This window comes from Oryza sativa, chromosome 12 (genome assembly GCF_034140825.1).
Source record: "Oryza sativa Japonica Group chromosome 12, ASM3414082v1".
Lineage (NCBI taxonomy): Eukaryota > Viridiplantae > Streptophyta > Magnoliopsida > Poales > Poaceae > Oryza > Oryza sativa.
This window is the reverse complement of record NC_089046.1, coordinates 11,037,226-11,053,556: the sequence shown is the minus strand read 5'-3', so window position 1 is coordinate 11,053,556 and position 16,331 is coordinate 11,037,226. Positions and strand designations below refer to the sequence as shown.

General features: G+C 44.1%; 1 protein-coding gene across 1 annotated transcript; it reads right to left on the bottom strand.

The window, feature by feature from the left end:
* Nucleotides 1-13,794: 13,794 nt before the first annotated feature.
* Nucleotides 13,795-15,673, bottom strand: LOC107276495 (protein FAR1-RELATED SEQUENCE 5). Its single transcript, XM_066306037.1, is given in 5 exon segments — nt 13,795-14,165; nt 14,244-14,508; nt 14,587-15,044; nt 15,143-15,528; nt 15,621-15,673. Coding segments are annotated over 5 exon segments (1,533 nt in total).
* Between the last annotated feature and the right edge of the window lie 658 nt (nt 15,674-16,331).

Below are 16,331 nucleotides of genomic sequence, written 5' to 3'. Positions count from 1 at the left end.
TCTACTACCTAGAACTGGCATTTGCAACATGTATGTATAATATTAATTTGATAAGTAAAAACACACATGTGCTAGATAGCAAGCAATGTTCTAACATGGCATAGGCATATAATATAACGATGAACACCATAAACCCATACCTTACCCTAGCATCCAACGAACGGCGGCTTGAAGATGTGATGTTGTATCCATTGCCGTTCTTCTTCTCTTGGTTCCCTCATGAGCATATTAATGTCTTGCCCCCCAAGCAAAATCGGCTTTCTTGATTGCACGATTTCGAAGGCAAGATGAATACCGCACTAACACCCATAGCATCATGTGAAGGAGACATATCTTTAATGACCGATGATTTTTCTCTCACCAAATTGAATCCATCACTACTTCTTTAGGTCTCTACACTCGCTTAGGTGTTGTTCGAGGCTCTAAATTATTACATGTTTTGTTCTCTACATCTTTGGCCTCTTTTTCTTTTTGACCTATGGCTCGAAGATGCTGTAGCCTCCTCTTTTGAGAGCGAGATAAGCCAGAAGGTATCCACTTCGGCTGTGGTTGTTTTCCAGGAGTTAAACAATGATTCCTAATATTTTTTGTCAAAGTAGAAGCTCCCATTTTTCTCTCAATTTTCCCGCTCACCTTTAATGCCCCTCGGTCTGATCGGCCTCTAGGCCCGGTCAGACCGGCTGCAAGCCGTCGGTCAGACCGGCCAGGAAGGTCGGTCAGACCGGGCGCAGTCTAGCGGTTAGACCGGCCAGCTGGCTCAGTCAGACCGCCGATGTCGACAGCAACGACGTCGGCTTTAGTCTTCTCCGCTTGTATAGTTTTCGCCACATCTTCAGTAGGTACTAGAACATCTTGAGATTTCTCCTTGATAGCAACGACCTCCGGAGCTTTGGCTTCTTTCCTCACCCACACCTTCTTCACCTCTTTCACCTTTGATCTACCGGACTGATTCTTTTGTGGGAAACGGTCTTGTCTTGAATTAGATGAATGATTTGGCACTGTCCTAGGTGATTCCTTCCACTCCTGATAATGCGGCACAGGTGGTTGATGCATCCACGGCACGTAATACATAAAAGGATAACCAAACGGTGATATTGGATATGGATATCATGGCATCACAACCGGAAGTTTATATGGAGTTGGTATGGTTGATGGCTCCGATTGCTTTGATGTTTGACCAAATCTCTTCCTACGAGATGATCTTGGTTTTTTCGAATCACTAGTTTGGTTATCAAATCATTGACCGGCTAATCCTTTCTTGTATTTAGCCATAAGCATCTCAAAAGTGAGCTTCGGCTTTTTGGTCCTTTGGATACTAGATAACTCATCCTTTACAACTTTATGATCTTCGGCCTTCGCATTGTTGATCCTATTCTTGGGCCGAGGATCCCCAATAATAACACGTTTCCCTTTCTTTTTGTCAACATCAATAGAACTAACAGGGAAAGGATCACTAACAATTCCGGTCTTAGGCATAGATGTAACCGAAATAGTTTCACAAGTGACCGATGAAGTATCAATCGGTCTTTGCTCCATCAAGCTCGCATCTTTAAAATAATCATGAAACTCATGTTCCATTTATGACCATGTAGAAATTGAATTAGGAGCAAGCGAACTAAACCATGTAGATGAAAAGTTTGACAAAGAAAGAGGAAACAACTTCAACTTAAGCATATCATCCCTACCGGACTTACTACATTGATCAATAAAGTGGCCGATATGCTCCATTGTAGTCATAGCATTCTCACCTGTGAATTTCATGAAGTTGGGCACCTCAAATCCTTGCGGGTATGGGACCGAATCTACATGTTCAGGATACGGCCTTTGATATGTATGCATAGCTACTTTGGATTCTATTTCACCACTATCCCGCAAGACATTGTCATCATCTTTTCCAACATCCACATGACCGATTTGTGATTCGGTCTTAGGTGACAATGCTATTTCACTTTCGCTTGTGATACAATCCGAACCGTCACTTAGTTTGGCTATATTTTCAATGATGTTATTCTCTAAGCTAGCAACACAATCTAAACCATTACTTGGTTCGGCTATTCCATCGTTGTCTAAACTAGTAACACAATCCGAACCGTCGCTTGGTTTAGCTATAATGGTTGTTGCATTATTATCCAAACTAGCAAGGCAATCCGAACCAACTTTTGGTTCGGCTATACTTATTATGGCATCATTGCACAAATTATTAGCACAATCCGAACCATCGCTTGGTTCGGCTATACATGATATTGCATTTTCATCTAAACTAGCTTGTAAGCTATTATCATCCACTCGGCTTTCTTGAGCCAGAGCTTCATGCAACACATGATCAACATGAAGAAATATCTGGCCATTCAATTTCTCTTTAATAGAATCAAGCAATCCATCATATGCAATATCGGCCAAATCTTTGTCAGTTATTTTCAAATTGAAACATCAGCTTTTAATATCTCTAAACCTTTCAATATAATCAGAAACAGATTCATTGTATTTATGTCTAACCGATGTTAAATCAGACAACCTAAGCTCAGTTTCATTAGTGTGAAAATAATCGTGAAATTTTTGTTCTAATTGAGCCCAAGTAGAAATAGAATTTGCCGGTAAAGAAGTAAACCATGTAAAAGCAGTACCGAACAAAGATAAAGAAAACAAGCGCAATTTACATGTATCCCAATTAGCCTCACCACATTGCTCTAAAAATTGATCTACATGCTCCCATGTGGTCCTACTATCCTCACCACTAAACTTGGTAAATTCAGGAATTTTATAACCACGAGGATATGGGATAATGTCATAAAAATCAGGATACGGCTTTTGGTACTCCCTAGCACGATTCCTTAGCTTTGCGAAATGAAATTATCCCTGATAGTATTTCTAAACCAATCCTCCACAGTTTCAGGCTTTGATGGATCTGGTGGTGGACTTGGTGGCCTAAAAGGTGGTTGTTGCGGCACAATATTGTTATATTGGCCATACCTAGTATCGGGAGGATATCCCCTATTAAAATCATCGTAGGCATTAAGGATATGTGGAATAGCATGATTAACAGTATTAACAGGTGATGAATAATTAAAATCAGTACTGCTAGTCGTGGTATGAAAACCTAAAGAAATTCCCAGGACACCAGTCTGACCGGCTATAGATAGCCCGGTCTGACCGGTCAAGCACCCGGTCTGACCGGCCCATGGCCCGGTCTGACCGGTGGTCAATGGTGTGGTCAGACCGGCCACAGGAGGCGCGATCTGGTCAGGATAGAGCACGATCTGACCGGCTATGGTGGGCACGGTCTGACCGCGCGTAGTACACGGTCTGACCGGCCATGGTGGGCACGGTCTGACCGGCATAGGATGCTGTTAGACCGGTGCCATGACCAGTCATACCGTTATCTAGGTTTTGCCTATAGCCGATTTCTGTGTAATCGGCCGTATAAACACCCGCTGACCCCCCCATAGCATTATAAGCATATTGTATAGGAGCAAAACTAGAAGTAGTATATGCATCTACACAATGATTATTAATGTTTTGAATAGCAAAGGACGGGTTGGGCGAATCGGAGGTTACCTTTGATGAAATTACAACTTGAGGTAGCGGGACATTTCCTCTCATGACGCCTTGATCAGTCCTAATGTATTGTGTAGCAATATTGTTGAACCCGTTCCCGCTCGTTATAGTTGATGAAGAAATTCCTTGATTAAATCCGGCCATATAGCTCATAGCCGAAATCGTTGACTGAATAGATTAATATGCTGTCTTTATTTTCCTTGATACGGTACTGTACTTATCAAAATTCCGAAAACAGAAGCTTCACAGTAATAGCCGATGCGAATTGAACCGGCTTTTTGTTTGTTTATTTTTTTTAATACGTGCAAAGCAGTATAAATCGGCTTTGATTCAAAAAACCTGATTTCTCTTCTTTTTGCTCGGTAACAGTTGCCTAATGCACACAAACCAATTCAGTTTTGCTTACTGATTAAATCGGCTTTGTATAGCCTGATTTTTTTTTAACACGTACAAACCGAATTGGATTAAGTCTCTGATCTCCTGGCCGTGTACAGCAGAAAAGCTGCCGGCCCTGCTACTGCTCCACTTCTCCGGTCTGACCGGATTGATAATGTCGGTTAGACCGGCAAGATAGGCAGCCAGATCGGCAGCACAAGAACAATGCCGCCGATCTGAATCAATCAACACAATGATCGATAGATATGTGCAGTGATAGTAGATAGATAGATTGATTTCGGCTGTTTAGCCGAAACTCTAGATTTGACGAAACAGAAATTACTAGATTAAACGAAATTCGACCGTGATATGGCCGATTAGATTGTTCCCTAGCGGAGTCGTCAAAAATCGTGTTGGCAACTTTTTTGACAAGTCGACAAGCACGATCGCAACACCTAAACGCCTTGCGGTGATATGGAGTCGCCAACCACCTCGATCTTGCCAAAGGGCCAAATCAAGATGGGTTTTGCAAAAAGAAAAGCTAAACCGGCTAGCGGAGCCGATTTAGAGATCAAAATCGGCCTCTAGGCCGATTTAGATCGATATGAGGATAACTACCCGTCTCATGGGCAAAACGGAAGGTTTTCAGGACAAACCTACAAAGAGGTGTCGCACTCTCGCAGCGGCGGTGGACGGTTTACGGCGCAAACCGACAAAGATGGACTAGAACTAGGGTAAAATAGAAAACATAGTAAAAGAACGATTCAGGTAAATTGTATTCGGGGGGGTTTTACAATGAACCGGCCTTGTCCCTTAAATAGGGTTGGTCTTGCCCTCTACAGGCCCTTCTCCATGTCCAACTCGGGATAGAAACTAAAGGAAACACGAAACATGCCTTCCCGAGTAAGGAAACCCGAGACCCGACGAAAACAGACTCCGACTCGGACCCTGCCGGTCTGACCGCTCACATACCTGCGGTCAGACCGGCCCTACTAGCCGATCAGACCGCCCACACACCTGCGGTCTAACCGGCCCTGTGAAGGAAACCCGTCACTTTCCAAAGTTTGGCAATTTTCTCCTATTTCGTCCATAGGTGCCAAATTTGGGTGTAAACACACACAACAAGGTAACATGAGTGTATCTGAATATTTTAGGAAGATGAAAGCTCTTGGAGATGAAAATATTAAAAATACCTCTACTCACGGTTTACATATTAAAAATATCCTTCATGTTCGGCAAGCAAAAAAGAATCTTATTTCCGCTCATCGTTTGGCCATGGATAATTTTGCTTTTTTTGAAGTTCATTCCAAATATTTTTTTTTATAAAGAATCGAGCCACGAGGAACACAATTCTTAGGGGTAGTTGTCATCGGCTCTACTCTCTCCCTACTCCACCGGTCAAGCAAGCCTATGCAGCCACTGCTCCTTAATTCTCGAGATGGCATAGTCGATTGGGCCATCCTGCTGTTCCTATCGTGTCCAGAGTCCTTAGCAAAAATAATTTACCGTGTTCTAGTGTTGTAAATAAAGACTCAATTTGTGATGCCTGTCAAAAAGGCAAGAGTCATCAGCTTCCATACCTAAAATCCTCAAGTGTGTCGAGTCGTCCTTTAGAACTTATTTTTTCTGATGTTTGGGGACATGCTCCAGTTTCTGTTGGTGGAAAGAAATTTCCCTTTTCTGAGTTACAACCCAATGCCGGCGCACGCTTGCGAGCTGAAATATCCCTTCTTCCACCATCTCTTTTTCCGCATTCTTCTTCACCAGGGGTACAACAGAATAATCATGTGCTTAATTATCCTCCTGATGTTACTAATCACATTGGTGAAGAAAATGAAGACCAAAATTCAGTCCAAGGAAATGATGCTGCTGCTGCCCCGTCAACAACACAAGTGCATGTTCCTGCTGCTGCTGCTCCGTCAACGCAACTGCAGCCTCCCCATCTATATCATATTTACAGTTAATTTGACAAATCACCATCTATCTCATATTTGCAGGTAATTTTCAGGGCAATATATTAGCTCTGGTATTAGATACAGCTGCAAAAGTGTGAAGATGATGAAGAGCTTATGAAGATTACATATCGTAGGTTTGAGATGACAGTTATGTAACTTTTTGTAAACTATGGATGGAGATCCATAAATAGACTTGAATAAATGTGTACTCGTTATCTCGGTTTGGTCTTTTATTTTAGTTTGGTCTTTTATTTTTATTTTTAACTACACTTTTTAGTACACAAACAAGTAGTACCAAGTAATAGTATAGTATTACTACTTGTGGAGAGACAAATTGCAAAAAAGTCAAGCTTTGAAGAATAATATCTCCCAAGTGATGTAAGGTTTTTTAAAACCGTTTGCACCATGATGCTAGAAAAAAAGAACTTATCAAAAGTAGATCTGTCATGACTATATTTTAACTATATTTTAACGTTGTTACTGCACGTAAGACACAGTGTTACTGTATAGTGGTCATCGTGTTACTGCACCGTCCTGGGACGAGAGCTGAGAAGTGGTGGGTGGTGGGGGGGAGTTAGTAGGTGGGTTTGACCGGTGGGAGAGGCCTTTGACCGAGGTGGGAGGTGGGTTTTGGGCCTTGGTAAGAAGGGGGAAGTGGGTGTGACCCATGGGAGGGAGGGGGGTATAGAATAGTTATTCTATATATCCGGGTGTAGAATAGTTTATATATATATATATAACTACTGTACTAGACCCAGGGTGCGTAGTACCTAAAATGCTCCCCCTCACATCCTACCCCCCCCCCCACCCCCACCCCACCCTACCTGCACCCCAGCACCCCTGCCCCCTCCCCTCCCACATTTACATTTACAGAGTAAATTATTTACAATCAAATCTACATGCTATATATATAACTCTCTCCCTCTTCCTTCGTAGAAACCGTTCCCCCCACTTTCCCCTCTCTCTCTCCACTTTTTACGGATTAGGCAGCGACGATGATGGCTTGCGGGTGCGGCAGGCGGTTGACCGGCGATTGCAGGACGGCGGCGAGCGGGCGACGGCATGGGCTTCCTCGGCTTCCTGCGCCAGCAGCGAGCGACGGGGATGGCCTGCGTTAGCGGCGGGCGACGGGCTCGCCGAGGCGACCTCCGCCCGGGTCCAGCAGCGGTGGCCGTCCCCGCCTTGATCCGACATCGGCGGTGGGAGTTTGAGGCGGAGCTGACTTCGACGGCGGTGGGTCGTCCGGACTGGTCGCCGGCGATGGAGGCGTGGTGGTGCATCGTCCGTCCGTGAGTTGGCGCCGCCTCCTGGGATCTGCCCCGACGACCTACCGCCAAATCCAAGCCCTCGACCATGAAGGAACCGTTCCAGGAGGCCGGTAGCCTCACTGCTCTGGCCTTCCTCCGTGACGGCTGAGATCGTGTGGTGGTGGCGGAGAAAAGCCGACGAAGCGGAGACCACACAGAGGAGGAGTTGGAAGAGGATAACTCCCCGTGGAAGCGTTCCAGGAGGCCGACGGCGTGATTTCCTGCCGAGCGGTGGGAGACCGGCGTGTCCTGGGTGTGGTGCACGCGGTCGGCGGAGTTGTCGCCGGCGGCATTCAATGACGACGTCGCCGACGACGTGTGGTCACTTCTCCGGCGGTACAAGGTGGCTGGTTGATGCGGGACTACGGCAGTGACATGGACAACGCTGCCGCTGCCGGAGCATTCCTTGCATGGAAGGAGCAGCCTGTCGTGTGGACGAGTGCGTGGATGCCTTGAGATCGATTGATCCAACAAGTCCAAATCTGCCATTGCTGCAAATGATCGAGCCTGCGATTCATTTGATTCATTTGTTTAATTTGATTCTCAGTTGATTCCTTTGTTCTTTTTTTTTTTTTTGAACTAGCTGATTCATTTGTATATCTGAATATTCCATTGACTTGTATAGGAGGTAGTGATAGATTATTTGCTTTACCGGTTAACATTGAATCTCACGTTCTTGATGCATGTTATGTATATATCTATGTCCTCTATGCAATTATGAGCTTGTTTGCATTAAGAATTCGACCAATGTTTGGAAGAACTGAAAGGATTGGGATTTTACCTCTAATCGAAGAAATAACATTATGATATGTCTACTGCGTTAGTAAATTAAATTACTAATAAAATGAATCAACTGAGAGTAAATGATTTATCGAGAGAAGGACGTGGGTACAAAAATCAAGAATGAGATAAGGGTGGAGAACTACCTAAGAGTAATACATTTACTGAAAGAAGAAATCAACAGAGAGTAATACATCTATTGAAAGAAGAAATCAACTGAGAGTAAATCAGTAGAGTAATACATTTACCGAAAGGAGAAATCAACTGAAAGTAAATCAATTACTAAGAAAAGGACGTGAGAAGAAAAATCAGGACAGAGAAAAGGTACGAACCAGGGTGTGGGTGGGGGGGTTTTGGGGGGGGGGAGGAGAGAGAAAGGTAGTTTCCTGGGGTAGGAGTGAGGGTGGGGGGGTGGGTTGTGAGGGGAGCATTTTAACTATTACGCACCCTGGGTGCGGTTTAGCGCTGCCCTATATATATATATATATATATATATATATATATATATATATATATATATATATATAGACATACTATACTAGACTCAGGGTGCGTAATAGCTAAAATGCTCCCCCTCACAAACCCCCCCAACACCACCCACCCCCACCACCAACCCAGCAGTGTCGCCAATCCCCAACGTACGCAAGATGTACACCATAACCGCCATCACAAGGACCCCTTTCTATATCCCGACCGCAACTCATCGAGAGTAATTCATTTACTGAAATCGTACATACGCACACGTCTCAATTAGTAACGCGCTTACTCGGCTATCATCTATATTGCCACAGACCACGATCTGTCAAAACGGAACGGCGGAAACAAATCGCCGCAAAAGGGGCGGTTTCCGTTTTACAGTCTCTCTCCTTTATCCTCACGCTCAACCGTCCACCGTCATTCCCCACTTACCACGCTCTCCTCCCCGTCTCTGTCGTCTCCGCCCCTCGCCAATTTCGCCGCTACCCCTTAACCGGGTACGGCGGCGTGCACTCCCCCTACCCACATTCTAGTTGCCGACAACCGCGGAGGCCGCATCGAGGAAGTCAACCGCGCAATCGGCGGCTAGCTGCGCCAGTGGCGGAGAGCACCCCGACGGCGGCGCTCAGCTGCGAGCGAGGCGGCCACCCCCCAGGCGGCCCTCACTGGTACGTACGGCGGCGACTATCAGACGACCGCGGCGGCCGCATCGAGGAAGTCCACCGCTCCATCGGCGGCTGCTATTCGCGGGCGAGGCGGAAAGCATCCAGACGTCGCGGCTAGCCGCGACCGAGTCCGCCACCACCCCGGAGAACCTCATTGGTACGCGCAACTGAGGAATCAACAAACGCACACCAGAGATACACTCATTCTAGCAAAGGTTAGTAGAAGCACCTACACTACCTGTCATGCTCATCCATTTCCCTTATCCAATCCAATACCCATTGTTAGACTACATTGTTCAAGATGAAGCGGAAGGGAAAAATGCCAGAGAACGTTCGGAGCGTCAAGTTCATGGGTTCGCAATCAGAATGCGAGATTGTGCTCGATCAATCCCAGCCGAGCGAGGGCCCAACTACCCGCTCCAAGCGAGCTCGTGCAGACGGAGGAAGTCAACAAGGCGCCGCCAAAAAACGTGGCCACAAGAACCAACAGGATAGAGCCGTGAAGCACGTTGCGCTTGTTGAGGTCAGCCACACTCTATTCTTTGCCACAAACCCTAACCCTTTATTCCATATGTTTGGTTGCTGTCCATTTATTTCTGCATGTGTGGTTGTCGTCTTGTATGATTGGGATTGATGTAAGGACCATGGTACTTCCAAATCTTTCTATTTTTGTCCTTTTCATAAATCTGACAAGAGCTTTGTGTTCTGTGACCCACCATATTTTTTCCCCCACTTGATCTGAATCATGGTAATGCTTTTCATACAATTAAGAGTTAGGATTAAAGGTAAGAGGGATAATGCATGCTTACGATTTAGAGCTGTCACTTGGTTTGTGGGAATTCATTTACCCAACCCACTAGCCAAATAGGGCAATAGTGTAAGAACATACTCAGTGTTAGTAAATGCCTCCCTTTCACCAGAAATGTATCATTTATTACAGTAATTGCTTACCAGACGTGAGATCTGAATACTAAAACATCTAGATTTTGAAATCAAATCAGGGTACTCACACATGTTCCTAACAATCTAGTAGTGAGACGCAAAACTATAGCAAAAAATGATTACAGATGATCCCATTGTTGATGATATAGAGGCTCTTCCATTCGCTTAGTTATCATGTGAAGTAAAATTCATCATTATAACCACTTTAATTATTCAATTCTATGTCCTAAATGCTAAAAACCATATTTGCATTGTAGCCGCCAGCGACAAAGCATTCTGTCTTTACACGCTGCAGCCCGAAGTTTGTAAATGATGCATGTTGTGCGTTGTCGCCGATACACCGACAAGCTTTCGCAGCGCTTGGCCTGGGTGATCTTGCAAAGATGACTCTCAACGGCTTGGAGCAACCTGACCTCACCTGCTGGCTAATGGACCGAACAGACCCAAAATCGATGACCATTGACATATCTGAGAATAAGAAGATGGTCATAACTCCATGGAAGGTTAAAACTGTATTGGGGGTCCCATTGGGAGGGGAACCATTGCAATTACCAGACCAAGATATAATGTCAGATGCACTGGCAGACTTGGCTATTGAGCTTGATCTCCCCCCCAAATCCGACATAACGGCCTCTAGGTTGATTGAAGAGATCAAAAATAGGCCCAAAGACCCATCTATGGTTAGGTACTTTATAATGGTCATTGTGAACAAGATGCTGCTGCCATCCACTGGTCTGTATATCAGGCCTAAGGACGCATGGATTGGATCTGACACTCAAAAGGTAGCAAGGATCAACTGGTCGAAGGCTATTTTTGATGCCCTCCACGACAGCCTTGTACTATGGCACAAGAACAAAACTGGCCCAAGGCAGCAGACATATATACGCTGCTGTGTTGCATTCCTTGTGGTAAGCATCCCTTATTTACCCAACCATTCTATTTCCAATGCAGCTTTCATTTTATAATGTTATTGTCACCCTTCTCTATGCAGCTGTTGTACATCGATAACCTCAAGGTGCCAAAGGATTCATTGACAGTTGATCGCTGCCAAACTCCTCGCATACAGCTCTACACCAAGCAGCTTGTGGAGGATATTTCGCAGGAGGATCGTGTCACTGATTCATCCGGAAACTATGTGTTTGGCAACCTCCCTGTGAGCCCTAACCTCCCTGCGAGCCCTATGTTAATATTGCATTATATTTATCTGTGTAGCAATATAGGGAAGAGCCTGTCAACTATCTGAACTGAAATGCAATGATTTTTTATTGCAGATGAGTGGTATTCTTGGTTCATGCTACAGCCACCCTGACTATGACAAGGAAAAAGAACCACATGGGGACAACTCTAGCACCCCCTTTGCTGATGAGTTGGTATCTGCGGTAGAAATTTCTTTCCCCAGCATGTTTGACACCGTAGGCCCCCATTTAAGTGGTCTCCAAGATGAGCACAAGCAGCGCGTACTGGATGCTCTTGGTGAATATGATCGCCAGTCGAAGTAAAGTGCAGATGCTATTGCCAAACAAATCAGGCTTGTTCAGACGTGCCATGCGCGTGTCAGTGACCATATTGTCAGCATCATCAGGGGTGAAAGCCGCAATCAGCCACCATTGGGTCCACAACCACAACCAGCCTCACATTCACAACCAGACAGCCAACATGGCCCAGTTGCATCCCCAACCAGCGAGGAAGCACAAGACCACCACATTCACAACACCCCGGACATTTCGCCTACCAACTCCCCAGCACCACAGCCCTGTAGGATCATAACACTGGATGTTGCGTTCAATACGACACCACAGATCACATCCACTGAACCACACCCTCATTTACCAGGGGAGCTTTTTCCGACCATGGACAAGACTACCATTGCTGATGAAAATCAAGCCCTCACTCCTCAGCCAGATGCGGATTTTCAAGGTGGCTGCGATGTTGGTATTCCACTGCAAGGTACTACATTTATAACCCCTTCCTTACACACACAACGAGATGTGCACAAACTCACTGTTTTTATTTTTTGGTCCTACTCTTACCTGTTATAGTTTTATTTGTGCCAACTTTGGCCAGCATCCTCAATCATTCGCAAGGTGTAATGCCTTCGCCCGCTTTTATGCAATGTTCTCCTAGTTATTCATTTGGTGGCCCGTCAATTCTTATTCCTTGGACAACATTTACCTTCAGCACAAACCATTACTGCCACACACTTTAATATTTATGTAACAACAATATCTATTGCCAATAGGAAGACATGTTCTAATAACAATGATTACAACTGACATCTACATTTTTTTGTTGCACCAGGAATTATTGATTTTACCATGACTTCCGAGGGCACATGCACAACCCAGTCCCATAGTGCAGATGGTTTTGAAGGGCACCACGATCTACCAGATGTGGACGATGAACATGGCATTGAGACTGACACCTCCATGCAAGGTTGCCAGCGTTTCCAGTTTTTCTTTCCCACTGCATATTTTTCGCAACCTTGTGCCACTATTCTCATTTTTTTTGCAAAGTACAGTCACAATCATATGCAGCGCTGCTATATTTCTGCTTCCTATGCATATCTCCCATCTAATTAGCGTTTATCTTTACTAATTGATACACCTGTGATGTGCAATGCAATTACTACCATGGATTTTTTTTGCCAAACTAAAAAACTTACTGATAGTAATACCTTTACTACCAGCACAATACACACACTGATCGTGTATTGCCCCACCTGCAGCACCATCCCATCCAAACCTAGCAACCCATTTACTACAAGTTCATTACATTTATCTTGTATATCAGTTTCCCGTATATATATGTACATTATTCAAAGTCCTAACCAATAATTTCACCAATGTGCTTAGCTCTGTTTACTTAGTAAAATTTCCTTCATATGTATTAGTGACACATTTTCCCCTACTTTATCGTTGTAACCATGTGCAACAACGTTTGCCAATAGGTTTACTTACTTGTGCCATACCACAGGTAATACTGCAGTTAACGTGACCACCGAGGGCACAAACACAGCCAAATCGCCCTCTGCACATCAAAATGATGGTCACCACCATCATCCAGATGCAGATGTTGAAAACAACAGCAATTTTGACATCCCCACGCCAGGTTTTCTGCTAATCTAGTACATTTGCTTTACAGTATGGTTTTCATAGCGGCTTTTATCTCACTAGATTTATTTCTTACTTCCTAATTTTTTTGATCATGTGACATTGTCCTCATCTTTTGCAAAATTAAACTTCCTATATTCAGTGATGTTATAGTTCTGCTTTGTATTCAAAGTAATTCAATTTCTACCACCTGTTCTATTTGCCATACTACATTCTGCCACATAGTAAGACACTTATTACCATCACAATACACACACCGGAGCCCTACCTTGATGCAATAAAATGCTTTGCTAGTAACACAGTAACTGTCACCTCATTATCAATTTTTTCTTTTATCATTCACTTCCAGAATTTTGCATTACTGATATTCTTAAGTAGTAATCTTACTATGGATTCTTTTTTCCAATCTGCTTACCAATGTACTTAACTATGTTCCATTATTTTCTAATACACTCTTATGCATCAGTAATAGTCTTACCCCTATCACACTGCACCCAAGTGCAGCAAACTTTAGTAATAGGTTTACTGGTCTGCATTCACAATGTGGTTGCCCCTCTAAATATACAATATGTAACAGTGCTGATTACTGTTGGTCCGGGAGCCATTGTTCAATTACTCATGGTCTTTACTATATTGATGGCCTAGCTCCATCGCCAACTTCAACCTCATGCTCACTCACACCATCATCTGCATCTAACCCGTGCACATCTGCCGGAATCTCTTCCAGCTGATTTCTCAGCCCTTTCATCACTGATGTCGCCCTTTCGAAAGCAACTGACGACCTCCTCCCCCACTTTACTAGTTGCTGTGCATCCAATGACAACACCTTTGTCCTGTTTGATAATTTAACACCATCTAGCCCCGCTATTGGACGATCACGCCGGTCAAAATTGACATCACTCTTTGCTTCCCTTGAGTAACGACGCAGTACATATGTATGAGGGATCTTCTCAACTTGAACATGCACGAACGCTCTCAGTAAATGGGGACAGAACAAACCTTCAAAATTACGATTGAATCAGCAAATTTTACAAAAAAATGCACAACTCAACTAAAATACTAATATTCTGCCCTAACCTGTGTGCTCCCATTGCATGCACTCACAGATGAACTGCCCATTAACTACGTCCGCCGTTACCTTGAATTGACGTTGGCACCAGTCATGCTTCTCTGAACGCTTGCTGTGAGAAATAATCCATTGTGTCTGGTCCACTCCATATTGCTCAATCCTAAAATGAACACTTTCATCTAGCGTATTCTCGAACACTTTGAACACTGCACGGGTGTACACTCTAGAAAGCTGCTCTGCAAAAGGCCATGCTGTCTTCACATTTGGTACATCCTGAAAGACCATGCAAACAAAATTACATCCGTTGGTCCAATACAAATAGCAAACATTTTTTTATCAACATTACATTACCTGACAAGCTCGCGTCTCTGCAGCCTCCTTCTCCTTCCTTGAAAGTACCACCTCAAGTATCCTCCGAGCAAACCTGTGCAGTGCTGTTTGGTGGTCTACAAAACTACTCTTCACTAACCTGTTAAAGCTCTCGCTCCGCTGTGTTGACGTCATATGGCCACAGTAATCTTCCTTGAAAAAGGCAGGGACCCAACGATGCCTTATATCATACAAATCCCGCAACTCTGTACTATCATGCAGCCCAAACTTGTCTATGAACTCTTTCCAGGCATACTCAAATTCAATCGGCGTATATGTCTAGTTAATGCACACCATCATCTCTGTCTCAATGTCCTTGTGTCTCATGAAAATAGTATTTAGATGGTCCGAGTGGCCGTCTATAATGTGCCACCTGCACAACCGATGGATAGTTTCTGGGAAAGCACGACCAACTGCAATAGCCATAGCAGTGTCTTGGTCTGCAATTTTTCATAAGCAGGCCACCTATCTGTTAGTCACCTGTTCAATAATATTTTCATAAGAGAATACAAACAGTAAAAATTATCTTAGATTACACCTGTAAGAATGCAACGTGGTGTAGGGCAGTCTCCCATGCAATTCTTGAACGTCTCAAATAGCCACTCAAATGATTCAGCCCTTTCATCTCGAAGCAAGGCACATCCAAACAATGTTGATTGTAGGTGATGGTTAGCGCCTACAAACATGGCCAGAGGCATCCCATAAATGTTAGTCTTGTAGGTGGTGTCAAAAGTAATGGCGTCGCCGAAATCAGCATATTCTGCTTGCATACTAGCGTGGCTCCAAAAGACATTCTTTACCACCCCTTCCTCATCTGTTCTTATGTCCTAGTAAAACTTAGGATTATCCTTCTTGCACTCGTTAAAAAATCTCAGCAGCTTGCTTATGTCGTCCGCATTCCCCTCACAAACATTAGCCGCTTTCCTGCAAAAACACTAGTTTAATTAACACTGCAAAGGTATTTTGGCGATAAAGTCAAGAGCGAAAATTTAAATGTACCATTCAATTTTTACTACCTGTTTTCCAGATCTCGGGTTGTGAAAGGGATGCTTTCACGGTCTCCATGCATATCGGACAGCACACCCATTATACTACTCTGTGGTTCGCGACATTGCTGCATAGTGTCTACAAACTCTATCAATGTGTCACCCCGTTGCTTGTGCGATCTCATGTGCTTCACGGCTGAGGGCGATGGCGTCAACGGGTGGTTGTGTTGTACAACAACATCATCAAAAACCACTGATACCACCTCTCCCTCTATCACAACATTCCTCACCCTCACATATGCACGGCAACCAATCCTAGCTGATCCACGACGGCGTTCACGCTTAGTCTCATCCCCCCGGTATTTGTTCTTGCCCTCTTTGCTGCAACAAATTTCCCTGTATGCTGCCCTGCTTCGACTCTTCCTCACGTTAAAACCAGCGTGCTCTACGTATTTGTTATAGAACGCATAGGCCATCTCGTACGATTTGAATTCCATGCCAAACTTGGGAACCATTTCATCTGGGACATGAGCTCCCTAATTAATTATTTACATTTCACATCATCATATTGTAATCTTTACATGAGTAAAAACCAATGCAATGTACACAGTTCACACTATAAATTAATTGACACTATAGATCCAAAACTATGAACATATCACCAATTTTGAGACTGTCACAAGAATGAGCTCCATAATAAATTATTTACATTTCACATCATCATAATGTAATCTTTACATG